The following is a 12,613-nucleotide window of genomic DNA, read 5'->3' on the forward strand; positions in this document are numbered from 1 at the left end:
TCCCATTCAGTGTTGTTGTTTTTTTTAGATGATGCCACTAAATGTAAATATAATAAATGTATTTGCCGTTCCTTCAATGTGTTATTTTGCGTTGTTTCATGATACAGAGAGAGCATTTAAAAAATAAGAGTGTTTAACCTGTTTACCTCTGAACAATTCTATATCTTCAAAAGAAAATACAGGATAAATCCACATATTTAGACTATATTTGGTTAAATTGGCACATGTTTACCTACTGTCTTAGTCACTGGTATGTTTAAATGCAAACCTTTTCAAAGTGGAAAAAAGTTCTAATTCATCATACATCAGATCCAGTGATGCTTCAAACATTGAAAAACAACATCTAATGTGTGAAGTGCTTATAAAATTAGTATAAATGTAGCAAGAAATGCTGCTTTTCGCTTTAAACGAAATGCACCCTAATGCTTACTTCAAGCATTAAAAAGGCATGCATATTTTTGCAAAGGTAAAATGACATTAATGAAACTTAGGACCAATAGTGTCCCGACCAAAGTGGAAATCAAACCTACGCCCTTGCGCTAGACAGAAACTTTTTCTTTACGCCGGTAAGACCATGGGGACGTAAAGTTAGCTAATTTTAAGTTTGTGCAAAAAGCAGATTATGTTTTATTGTGAATGGTAAACTCGCCTGTGTTGGAATACAAATTTTATTGTTCTGCACAAAAGGATGTAAGCTGATTGGACAGAATATGACAACATGGTGTCTCTTCTAATAACTGCGTTTGGATGCAAGAATGTTGTGTAGCAGCAGCACCTACTGGTGGTTAAGGTGAACTGCAGCAGATTAACTCCAGCATGAAGATGTGGTTTTTGCTAAAAAAACAACAACAAAAAAACTATTTGAAATATTATTATTATTATTGTTATAACTATCTCTTATTATAGCTATTCTAGAACATTTAATCTTTTTATTAGTGCTGTATTATTGCAGGGAGCTGAAGAGGAATCAGTGTCTGAGCAGAAACTGGATTCTAGAGGGGGGCTTTGATGTCGTGTTGCTAAGAGCAGATGTCCTGACTGTTGCTGCTTCATGGGGGTTTCTGACCTTTTAGGTCTTTGTTCTGCTAAAACACAAACTATCAGAATCCAAACATTGATCTAAGACTCTGTACAGGAATTAAATAGAAATCTAATTAAATAAAAAATAGTAAACTAACACTCTTCAGCCATGGTGGTTTCTGTCCTCTGCCTCTATTTGTCTCCTGTCTTTATGTCTGCTGTCTGTATTTCCATTAAAAATGAACATTGCTCCTCTTTGGATTATTACTTACTTGTTCAGGATGTAATTTTATCCAAATAAGACTGATTTGGATAAAAAGCTGAGGTGAAATCTGGAACATCCTTTATCATTTATCAGATTTTTTATTTTATTTTATGTACAATAATAATAAAAACAGTAATGCACAAATTTTATACAATTTTTAATGTCTGATTTGATTTGTATCATTTTTTTAATTGAAATAATTGCCTTTCCTGCATTATTATATTTTCTTTTTTTTCCCCAAAATATATTTATTCAAATTTTAACAATTTAAACAAACATCTTGAACAATATACAGAATGTAATCACAGCAATATTTACGTTACTGTTCAAGTCAAAATAAAATACAGACAACAAACTGCCTCATACAACATTTACTCCAATGCGACTGATCACATTTCATACTTAGCCTCTTGTAATGAAAATTAAAGTTGACAGTATTTGTCTTCCAATAAATTGGAACTGTGGTTCACTTGTTCTTCAATCACTTGCACTTTTTATTTATTTTTTTTAGATATTCAGAGTCTTAACATAATTAATGAAGGAGTTCCAAATAGATTCAAACAGGTCCTGTTTGTCCTTTAATAGAGACATGATTTTTCCAGAGGGAGGACAGATAACATCTGCTGCAGCCATTGGTTTATGCTCGGTCTGTGAGTCTTTTTCCAAAATATAGATATACATTTCTTTGCAATAAGCAAACTTATTACTATATTTTCTGATTAAAATTATACTTTTTGTTAATCCTAAAGAACCAGATCAAAAGTGGGTTCTCTGTACATTCATATTCCGAATCTTGTCATGTTCAATCCTCAATGGTCAGTGCTTTGATTTGCATTAGCGGCCATAGATCAATGCAGAGGAGCGTGGAGAAAGGAGCATATCAGTATTACACTGAAAAGTGTGGCATAAGATTGTGTTCAGGCCTTCTAAGGTTGAAACTCCTCTTATAAAGTTGGTTCTTTTTAGGAAATCATTTATGCTGGTTAAAATATGGTTTATTTTAACCAGCATTAGACTCACATTGTTACTCTTTATGTCAAGAGTGGCCTTAATCAGGCTAGATGATCAATTTTCAGGTTGTGCCTCTAGTTCTGAGTTGAACTGAGACTAGACTTTGATTAGGCCATTCCATCACACTAATGTGCTTTGATCTAACCTTCCGTTGTGTCTCCAGCTCTACGATTAGGACGGTTGTCCAGCAAGAAAGAGAATCTCCAACCAAGCCAGAGAAGATTTAAAGTTTTGCATTATCCCAGTGAGCCTGGGCAGACTAACTGGATTTCATATAGGTTTCTTTCAACATTCCCTCCCTAATAATAATAACTGAATAATTGAACTTTATTGATCTCACATTGGAGAAATTTACCTCTGCTTTTAATCCATCCCCTTTGGAAGCAGCGGGCTGCCATTGTGCGGTGCCCAGGGAGGAGTGTGGATTGAACTGGGTACTTGCAACGTTCTCAGAGCACAAACGCACAGCTCTAACCACTAGGCCAACATTCCCTCTCTACTAAGCAATCGTTCATAAACATCTTTTTTTAAGCACAGAATGCAGTTAGTTTATCATCTTTTAATGCTTGGATGATGGATTGAACAGATATCTTGGAGTTATTTAACCTTGGAGGATGTTTAAAAACCTAACCCTGCTCAAGTTATTTTGACTCAAATAGAAAGAGAAACACTACATTTCTTTTAACAGTGTCCTGTCTGGCGATGTGGCAATAAGAATAATTGTCTTGATGCCAAAAAGAACCCAACAGATTTTACTTTCACAAGTGGAGCAGTACAGCTATCGCTACAGCGTTCTGATTGATTTATGCAAATATATATCTTTATTATTCATGCAGGGAGTATTACAGATTATATGGACACTGCAATGTAAGTAGAACAGGAAAGGAAAAACAGAAAGAAAAGGAGAAAAGATTAAATAAAGAGAAGATAAAAGGAGCGATAAAGATAAAACATCTTCAGTCTGATTCATCAACCAACCCATACTGCATTTTAAGGCTTATTTTATTTTTTGCATCTTAAAATAAAAATCAAACAGTTACTTTTTAAATATCAGTATCTAAAAACACAAAAAACAAAAAAGCAAAACAAATTTAATAGATGCACTGACACTCTTGGATTATAGTTAGATTAATTCGAATTGAAAGATATTGATAAAAGCTTTAAGTTTTTATATTCAGTAATATATGCCAAAAAACAGTATTTTTCATTTTAAAACGTCTGAGAAGCAGTGCTTTATTATTATTCTGGGCAAACTTAATAATCATTGATCATCTTTTTTGTTAAGTTTCAGTTTCAATGTTGTGCATTTGCGCCTTTCTCTGAAAACACGTGATTTCTCCAGGCTGTTCCGTCTTAGTGTCATTCCTCCCCAACACACATATATTGTTTTTATTTAAAGATCTAAAATGCATCTTAAAAATACCATGACATGTCTCGACTAAATAAAAGTATATATTTCCTCCTAATGCATATAATACAACCAATAAAATAAAGTTTTGTGTTAAAAACTTGTTTTTAAATACTGTTATTACGGCTGCGTGTGGGAGTTGACGGAACAGCCACTTTTCCGTCTTCTGATTGGCTACAAGCAGGAAAGAGGCGGCGACCTGTTGTGGATTCCCCTTTATGATTGGCTGAGAAGTTCTCACTGTGGTGCGTCACTAGAAGAAGGTTGGGAAGCTGACAGAAGCGAGCATTTGTGGAAGGAAATCGCCATCAGGACCTTAAACCTGTTTCACAGCGAGAGTACAAACTTCTACAAAATAAAAGGCAAGTCTTATCACCTGTCTGTCATGTCATGTAAACATTTAATTCGCTACGGTTTTATTTTTATTAGCGAGGCAAATCATTCGAGTTAGCTAGTAGCTAAAGTAGTAGCTCGAGACAACTTAACGGAAGTTAAAGATGAGTTTTTATTCTTTTATTTTGTTAATTAACAATATATACTAATAATCTGCCTTATTGCTGTTAAATACTGTTTTTCATGGGCTCATATTTTCAGTTGCTGCTGACATGTAGGAGGTAAATAAAGCTTTTAGGTTAGCTTCTGATTAGCATTAAAGGGCTGTTTCACTCTTTTTAAACAACATAAACTGCTTTTTTCTGTTCACAATCTATTATTATACACTTATTATTATTATTACTATACACTTATACATGATTATTATTATTATTATACTCTCTTAATTAATTTCATATGGATTTTAAAATTTGTGGAACCTTGATTTCAGTTGTAAACATACAAAAATATCTACTATTTTTATTTTATTTTTTTTATTTGGCCTTATATATCTCTGATTGCAACTCCTGGATCCAAACCTGGATTGAAATGTTTATTTTGATATAATTATTATGATCATAGTCTCCAGTATATCAAGTATATTTAGATTATAATCCTTTATTTGTGAGATCAGTTGTGTTGTTTTAATCTGAATTAAATGTTAACATGCACACCGCTGCACCACAGCTTTAAAAAAACGATTTAATTAAACATTTGCATATCATATATTAAACATTTGTGCTTTAAAAACTCATTTAATGCAGAATAAGGCAAAATAAGTATGAGGTGCTCAGGATAGAGCAGCTCTAAGTTGCAAAAAAGGCTCGAATTTGGCCTTATTTGCAAAAATCACCAAATAGAACAACAGTTTTTAATAGTTGTTAATGTTTCAAAGATTCTGTAATCTGTTGAGCATATTCTGGTGTTTTGGATTAGAACTAGAGCTGATTAATGGTAGACCCACATCCTTTATGCTATGAACTGGCTCTTCTTACAGGAACTAGATGATAACATTAAAGCTAAGTTGTGCTGATTTATTATTAAATCAAATTTAGGAAGAATATATTTTCACTTCTTTTGTCCGTTAAACTATTTGGTTCTTCTTTATGATTTCATAAAAGGCAGATATTTGTGTAGCATTTGAAAATGTTCCCAAAAATAATCTTTAATTTAATACTAATCTATTTCTAATCTAATCTAATCTAGTAACATATTGATCCAGTGGTTCATAGGAGCATAAATACATTATGACCTTTTTTTAAGGTAATAAAATTAAGCGTAACAGAGTCTTCCTCACTAGATTATTGTGTTTGTTTTAACTTTCCGTTTCTAATGAAATCTTATCAGGGAGGAGCTTTAATTTCCTATTCTTTGCTGCCGCTCTGAGCTGATAAGAGCTGGTTTTGTTTGACTTCTATGTTTTTTGTCTAATTTTCATTTCGTTTAGATGTTTCTCAATCTGAAACAAAATGCATGAAGACCAGAATCCAGTTATAAAAGGAAGTCGTCTTGTGTTTAAAGGTTTTATTGTTATTTACATCCTTGATGGTCTCTCCAAGGAATCAATTCTACACAACATCCCATCAGTTTGATTAATTAAAGGCTTCCTGTTGATCCTTTATTATTTAGCATCACTTTGCAGGTTGTTTTTTTATTTATTTTGTTTGTTTTGCTTTTATTTAACTCAAACTGAGTCAATCTGATGCAGATGTTATTTATCACCAGCAGATGGCGCAGTGGTGCCAGCTTCAGATGCTGGAGTGTAAGTACCTGGAGCAGGTGGACCAGCTGTATGATGACTCGTTCCCCATGGACATCCGGCAGTACCTGAGCAGGTGGATCGAGAGCATCGACTGGTGAGGAACTGATAGGAGATCAGGCCTGAATCTGAGCTCATCGCTTGGTTTCTGCTTCAAGCTAATGAACTCCTTCAGTAGGAAACAAACAGGAAGAACTTCATATCTAATGAGGTTGTAGGATGGAAGATTTTCTCTTTAAATTAGGAATAACTTCCCACATTTCTGATACTTTTGACATTTATTAGAAATGTTTATCTTCCATCTGTCCTTGAATGAACCTCCTGGAGCAGACGGCTCCTTTTCTACTAAAATGAACTGAAATAATTAGATTTGACGGTTTAGAAAATGCAGAGATATTGTTCAACTCAAGTTGGGTAAAAACAAGCTGTGTTGATTCTGAATATTTTCTGTGTAATTCATTAAAAGGACGATATTCTGTATTAATGTAGGTTGAGAATAAATGGAAAAATATCTTAATTTGCACAAAATAAAAAAAATTAAAAGGGATTTTTAAACGGCTGAATGGAAGAGGAAATTAAAAGCAGCAACTTTCTCTGCTATGATGGTGCAGAAAAATGCTGAAAGAAAACAGAAAGCCTAGATGTTTAGTCTGAGCATCAGGGAGCAGTTTACTCCAAAGGTTTGAAAGAATCCAGTTAAAGAAGTTGGACTTTTTTTGTGGTAAAATGTGTGTGTTAGTGCTGACCTCAGTGAAAACCTGCCGGAAAATCCAGAGTGTGAAATTTGACTTTGTTTTTCTGTTTCTAAACCAGAAAAGTCCACAAGAGGGCGTGATTGTGGTCCTTTTCCTTGGTCACGGTTTAGCAGATCCGGACCCACCTGCTGGCTAATCTGGACCCAACCTGATTTACAACATTTATAAATAAAATAAATAAAGCCTACAGCGTCCGCTGTTCCTCCCGTCCTGCTCAAAGAGAGCATGCACGATATTATTATTATTCAAATTCAGGAGAAAACGTAGGAAAAAACGCCTACTTTAATATGACGTATTAAAAAAAAAATCCCCACCATCATCCAGCCTGCATATGTTCAGTTTTTGCCCAAATATTTTCGTTTTGTTGTGGATTTTTGTAACAAGGATAACTAGGATCATCCATCGTCAGGTTGACTAAAACACAAACCTTTGAGTATTTATTTTTTTTGGTCATCAAAGATCCACATTTAGTTTCGTCAGTCATAAAAAAAAAAAGGAGCGTTAACGGAATGATTTTACCATCGTCATCGTTGCTGCTGAAAACAGAATAAACATAAATTTTAAAGCAATTTTAGAAGGAATATATGTCAATTAGCAGGAAATGACTCCAGTGGTTTAAAGATAATGATGGCGCCTTAAAGGTTGGAGAAAAGATCAGATTTAGGTGTGATCAGTCGACCAATGAGGCGCTGACGCCGTCTGTCCTCCTCGGTCTCCTCAGGGACACGGTGGCCATGCAGGACTCGCTGGCCACCATCCGCTTCCACGACCTGCTGGCTCAGCTGGACGACCAGCACAGCCGCTTCGCTCTGGAGAGCAACTTCCTGCAGCAGCACAACTTTCGCAAGATCAAGAGGAACCTGCAGGTGGGAGCCTTCAACCGGATCCGGGTCGGGCCCGGAGCTGAACCGGTTCTAAACGGGAACGTTTTTCCTTTCTGCAGGACCGGTTCCAGGAGGACCCCGTCACCATGGCGATGATCATCTCCAGGAACCTGAAGGAGGAGCAGAAAATCCTGGCCTGCGCTAAAGAGGCGGAGGTAAAACCTGGATGTGAGCTGAGAGGAAACTCCATCTGATCTGGAAATGTTAGATCCAAACCCGGCGGCGTTGTTTCCACAGGCGGAAGGAGAAGGACCGGTGTCGGCCATGGTGGTGGAGAAGCAGAAGCTGGACAACAAAGTCAAGGATCTGAAGGATAAAGTTCAGGTTTGATGAGCAGATCAACTCTGGTTATCGGCTCTGCTGGATGTTAGCAGAACCTCACTAAGGAGGCGAGTTTCTTCTTCCAGTTCCTGGACCAGCTGCTGAAGAACTTGGAGGACCTTCAGGACGAGTACGACTTCAAGATGAACACCCTGAAGAACAGAGGTAAGGAACGGAGACCAGACGGCTGAGAACCTGGGAAAACATGGAGCTGATCCGGCTTCTTTCTGCAGAGAACGAGCTGAACGGCATCTCAGCCAAAGAGCTGGAGAAGGAGAAGTTCCACACGGCCCGGATGTGCATGGAGCTGAAGCAGAAACGCCACGTGAGCTCACAGCACGCACGAGAGGAAACCCGCTGGAAACATCTGGAAACACGAGAACCAACATGTCCTCCTGTGTCTGTGTTAAAGGACGTGGTTACCTTTCTGACGGAGCTGCTGAACCTGACCCAGAACCTGATCCAGGACCTGATCTCTGAGGAGCTGCCGGAGTGGAAGCAGCGGCAGCAGATCGCCTGCATCGGCGGCCCGCCCAACGCCTGCGTGGACCAGCTGCAGAACTGGTGAGGCTACGCTAACACGTGTTAGCTCTGACTTTAGGATTCACATTCATTCCAGTTTTTTATTTTTTTTATCTTTAATTTCCATATATTATCTTTTTTTAAATTAGATTTTAACAAACTGATTTTTTCCTTTTTTTTTTTTTTTTTTTTCTTTTTTTTTACAGATTTTTTTTTCAAAACTTTTTAATAGTTTTGTTCTTGTTTGTTTTTTACAGATTTTTTTTTATTATTATTGTATTTTTCATTTTTTTCCCTATATTTTATTTTTACCAAAAAATGTCAGTAATTTTTAAAGATTCTATTCTTTTCGCTATTTTATCTTTTTTTTTTTCATTTTATTTTTCTAAACTAGTTTTATCTCTTACAAGCTAATTTTTTAATGTTTTCTAACAGATTTTACTTTTTTAAAAAAAACGTTATTTTTTTCCACATTTTATGTTTTTAAAATAGTTTTTTGCAACTTTTTAAACTTTTTTTGTTTTTACAGATTTATTTCTTTATTTCAGGAAATTTTATTCGTATGATTTTTTTTCCCCCCATTTTTTATTTTTCCAAAATAAAAATCAGAATTTTAAAAATAATTTAATATATTTTTGATTTTTTTTTTCTTATCTTTTTTTTTTTGCATTTAGTTTTTTGTTCTAAACTTTTTTTTTTCTTCAGTTTTATCCTTTGCAAATGAATTTTAGCATCTCTCTTTGAGGTTGGCTTTTACAGATAGCATACTTTAAATAATCTTTAATGTGATCTGTAAAGGGCCAATAGAAATGCGTCTTTGCTCCTCCTTCCAGAGGAAAGCCCGCCCCCAGAGATGAAGAGAATCTTATTAGAAAAATCAGAAAAAGATGAATTCAAAAATATGAAGTTTTAATAAGGTTTGACACAATAATAAAGCACGAGGAAGCGGCAAAGTTTCATTTAAAAAAATATTGGATCAGATCTCCCCCCATAGACGGAGGCTCTGTGCTGGTTCTGTCCAAACCTCTGAAGGCTCAGAGAGGTTCTTCAGAACCAGCAGAGAAACAGGATGTTGAGAGATGCTTTAACTTCACATCCCCGTCTCCTCCTGCAGGTTCACCGCCGTAGCCGAGGCTCTGCAGCAGGTCCGACAGCACCTGAAGAAGATGCTGGAGCTGGAGCAGAAGTTCACCTATGAAAACGACCCCATCCCTCAGAAGAAGGCTCACCTGGAGAACCGGGCCCTGGAGCTCCTCAAGAACCTCCTCTCCAGGTACACACAGTTCTTCTACTTCTTCTTCTGGGATGTTTTAGCTGCTGAGCTCTGAGCTCCTCTGTGTTTGTCTGCAGCTCGTTGGTGGTGGAGCGGCAGCCCTGCATGCCCACCCACCCTCAGAGGCCACTGGTGCTGAAGACGGGGGTCCAGTTCACCGTGAAGCTGCGGTAAGAACCGGATGCTTTCAGAGCCGGTTTCACTCTGAAAGACGCTGAATGTTTGTTGCTCTCCAGGTTCCTGGTGAAGCTTCATGAGTTCAACTACCAGCTTAAAGTCAAAGCCGTGTTCGATAAGTAAGCCCCGCCCACTTAGAGACGCGTTTGACCCACTGCTTCCTTCCTGCTACAATAACTCCTGTCTTTCCTCCTCACAGGGACGTGACCGAGAAGAAAGGGTACGTCTGTGTGCTGTAGTTCTACGCTGCTGCATCCTCATAGAACCTGGATAAGTGTAGAAACGCGCAGCCTAGAATAGACTTACTGTTTGGCTACAAGCTGATAATCTCAGATTAATTTAGTTTAGATTTGGGGGAAGCAGGTAGGTTCTGCAGAGTCAGCGTTGGATAAAAATGATTCATTGAACCAAAAGTTTCTTTAGATGTTATAATCAGACTGTTTCTAACTTCCTCTAAAGGACTAATTTATAGCAAAGTTGTTTCTAGGCTGAACATGTTTTGAGAATCCAGCAGCAGGTCCATGTCTGTCCAGCTCAGAAACCTCGTTAGAGACTTCAGAGATGGATGGTTTGGGTCCTGGCTCCTAATATAGAGAAGGAGGAAGTGTCGGAACCCTGAGCAGAAAACCCAGATCTATTAGTTCTAGATTATTTAATTTATTGAGCGTTTCAGATGAATGTTTATTAAAGGAGTCCTAAGATCATCTGGTTCAGTCCGGATCGTGTCTAACTGCTGCTTGCTGCGTCTGAAACCAGGTTCAGGAAGTTCAACATCCTGGGAACCAACACCAAAGTGATGAACATGGAGGAGTCCAACGGCAGCCTGGCTGCAGAGTTCAGACATCTGGTGAGGATGTGTTCAGTTCTGACCGAGCACAACTGAATAAACTCATCTAGTATTATTTATTTAAGCTTTTTAAAAAAAAATACTTTGTTTAGTTTGAATTAAATTGATCAAAACGAGCAAATTATCTCTAAGATCCGGAGTCTGGATCAAGGAGACGGATCAGGACTGTAGGGAATAACGGATATTCTCTGAAATTATAATTTTTTTGTTTTTCAGGATTAAAAAACTAAATATATCACTTCTGCGTCAGTCCCAGGAAGTCTCCTGGCATTTAGATCCCAAACGTTTCATTTTAGACTAATTGGAAACAGCTCTGTTTTACTATTGGAAAATTTTCTTTTTTTTTCTTTCTAATTTTTGTCTTTGGAGATCCAAGTTTTTCTGCCAAATATTTGGAATTTTTGGCGTAGAAATGAACCTCCTACATTATTATTCCTACCTGCTTCAATATACTACAAACAAAGATGAAGAAACAAACAATCAGAGCAGACAAGCAGCAGGGTTGGAGGAGGTGGAGCCCCCTAGTGGTGAAGGGGTTATTACACTGAGGTTTAGAAGTTCTGCCCCTGGTTCTAAAACCAATAATTAGTTCATTTAACAGGTTTCATCCTGATTTAAAGTGTTTCTTTTTTTTTTTCTGCAGCAACTGAAGGAGCAGAAGCTGGCGGGAAACAGAACCAATGAGGTGAGCCGGGTTCTAGTTAATCTGGAGTCCCAGATATTAATTTCAGTGACTGATCCACTGGGAGGCAGATCCTCCAGTTAGACCTAGAGAGTCTTTGTAGAACCTCCACCCTTTCCTGACAGCATCGGTCCGGTCGGTTCTGGAACCGTCTCCGGTTTCATGTCCATCTTCTTTGTCTGATGTGTTTCCCTCAGGGCCCGCTCATCGTAACCGAGGAGCTCCACTCCCTCAGCTTCGAGTCGGAGCTGCACCTGAACCAGTCCGGGCTCTACATCAAACTGGAGGTGAGCTGGGCCGCCGAGGCGGCGTCCAAACACAGAATCCCACAAATTTAAGTCTATATTAGTCATTTTTTCTTAAAATGAGTGCATTTGTTCTTGGATTGAGGAGCTAAAAGAGACATTTTGCCCATGGAACGAGACAGTTTCCTGTTTAAAATAAGAAAACACAATAGCATTGCCTTATTTCAAGTGCATTTTATCTAAATATCTTATTGTAAGAGTAAAAATACTCATTTTATTGGCAAATCATCTCATTTACCTACATTTACAGACATTTGTACTTATTTCTAGATCTAGATTTCTAGATGTTTTTTCCAGTTCAGCCCAGTAGAAGTAAATCTTTCTGTTTCAGGCCATGGCTCTGCCCCTCGTCGTCATCTCCAACGTCTGCCAGCTGCCCAGCGGCTGGGCCTCCATCCTCTGGTACAACACGCTCACTACAGAACCCAAAGTGAGGCCCGCTTCTTCCTCCCCCAGCTCCCCCCCTCTGCTCTGAAGCTAACCCCCCCCCCTCTCTGATCTCCAGAACCTCAAGTTCTTCCTCTCCCCGCCGGCCGCCAAGTGGTCCCAGCTGTCCGAGATCCTCAGCTGGCAGTTCTCGTCCGTCACCAAGCGAGGCCTGAACCAGGAGCAGCTCAACATGCTGGCAGACAAGCTACTGGGTCAGAACCGCAGCACACAGACACCCTGAGAACCTTTACTGAGCGCAGAGCAGCAGGTAGATCCTGACCTCATCCATCAGCCAGTAATGACCTCAGCAGGGGGTGAAGATGGCTGAAGACCAACAGGCGTAACCTTTTAGTCCTGAAAGGGAACTTCTGCTGTTTTTAGTTCTTCTTTTATTCTCATTTCATCCAGTGTTTGACTCTAATTTAATCCAGTATTTGACTCTAATTTAATCCAGTTTTTGAATCTAATTTAACCCAGTTTTTCACTCTAATTTAATCCAGTTTTTGAATCTAATTTAACCCAGTTTTTCACTCTAATTTAATCCAGTTTTTCACTCTAATTTAACCCAGTTTTTCACTCTAAT

The 12,613-nt window shown here is 38.0% G+C and overlaps 1 protein-coding gene across 6 annotated transcripts in view; it reads left to right on the forward strand.

Annotated features, from left to right (window-relative positions):
- The first annotated feature begins 3,951 nt into the window (after positions 1-3,951).
- Positions 3,952-12,613, forward strand: part of stat1 (signal transducer and activator of transcription 1) — a 20,575-nt gene continuing 11,913 nt past the window's right edge. For 5 of the 6 annotated variants that reach the window (XM_015386655.1, XM_015386658.1, XM_015386659.1 and 2 more), the window contains exons 1-17: positions 3,952-4,066; positions 5,805-5,932; positions 7,312-7,456; positions 7,534-7,629; positions 7,712-7,798; positions 7,882-7,960; positions 8,029-8,120; positions 8,208-8,359; positions 9,432-9,590; positions 9,668-9,760; positions 9,827-9,886; positions 9,967-9,987; positions 10,524-10,614; positions 11,258-11,299; positions 11,494-11,583; positions 11,933-12,031; positions 12,107-12,242. In XM_015386655.1, coding sequence (XP_015242141.1) covers positions 5,805-5,932; positions 7,312-7,456; positions 7,534-7,629; positions 7,712-7,798; positions 7,882-7,960; positions 8,029-8,120; positions 8,208-8,359; positions 9,432-9,590; positions 9,668-9,760; positions 9,827-9,886; positions 9,967-9,987; positions 10,524-10,614; positions 11,258-11,299; positions 11,494-11,583; positions 11,933-12,031; positions 12,107-12,242 — 1,570 coding nt within the window. In that variant the 5' untranslated portion in view covers positions 3,952-4,066. Of the gene's footprint in view, positions 4,067-5,801; positions 5,933-7,311; positions 7,457-7,533; positions 7,630-7,711; positions 7,799-7,881; positions 7,961-8,028; positions 8,121-8,207; positions 8,360-9,431; positions 9,591-9,667; positions 9,761-9,826; positions 9,887-9,966; positions 9,988-10,523; positions 10,615-11,257; positions 11,300-11,493; positions 11,584-11,932; positions 12,032-12,106; positions 12,243-12,613 lie in introns of all 6 variants that reach the window. The other variant, XM_015386656.1, reaches the window with a different exon arrangement.

Source organism: Cyprinodon variegatus, unplaced genomic scaffold (assembly GCF_000732505.1).
Source record: "Cyprinodon variegatus isolate N-32 unplaced genomic scaffold, C_variegatus-1.0 Scaffold373, whole genome shotgun sequence".
Taxonomy (NCBI): Eukaryota; Metazoa; Chordata; class Actinopteri; order Cyprinodontiformes; family Cyprinodontidae; genus Cyprinodon; species Cyprinodon variegatus.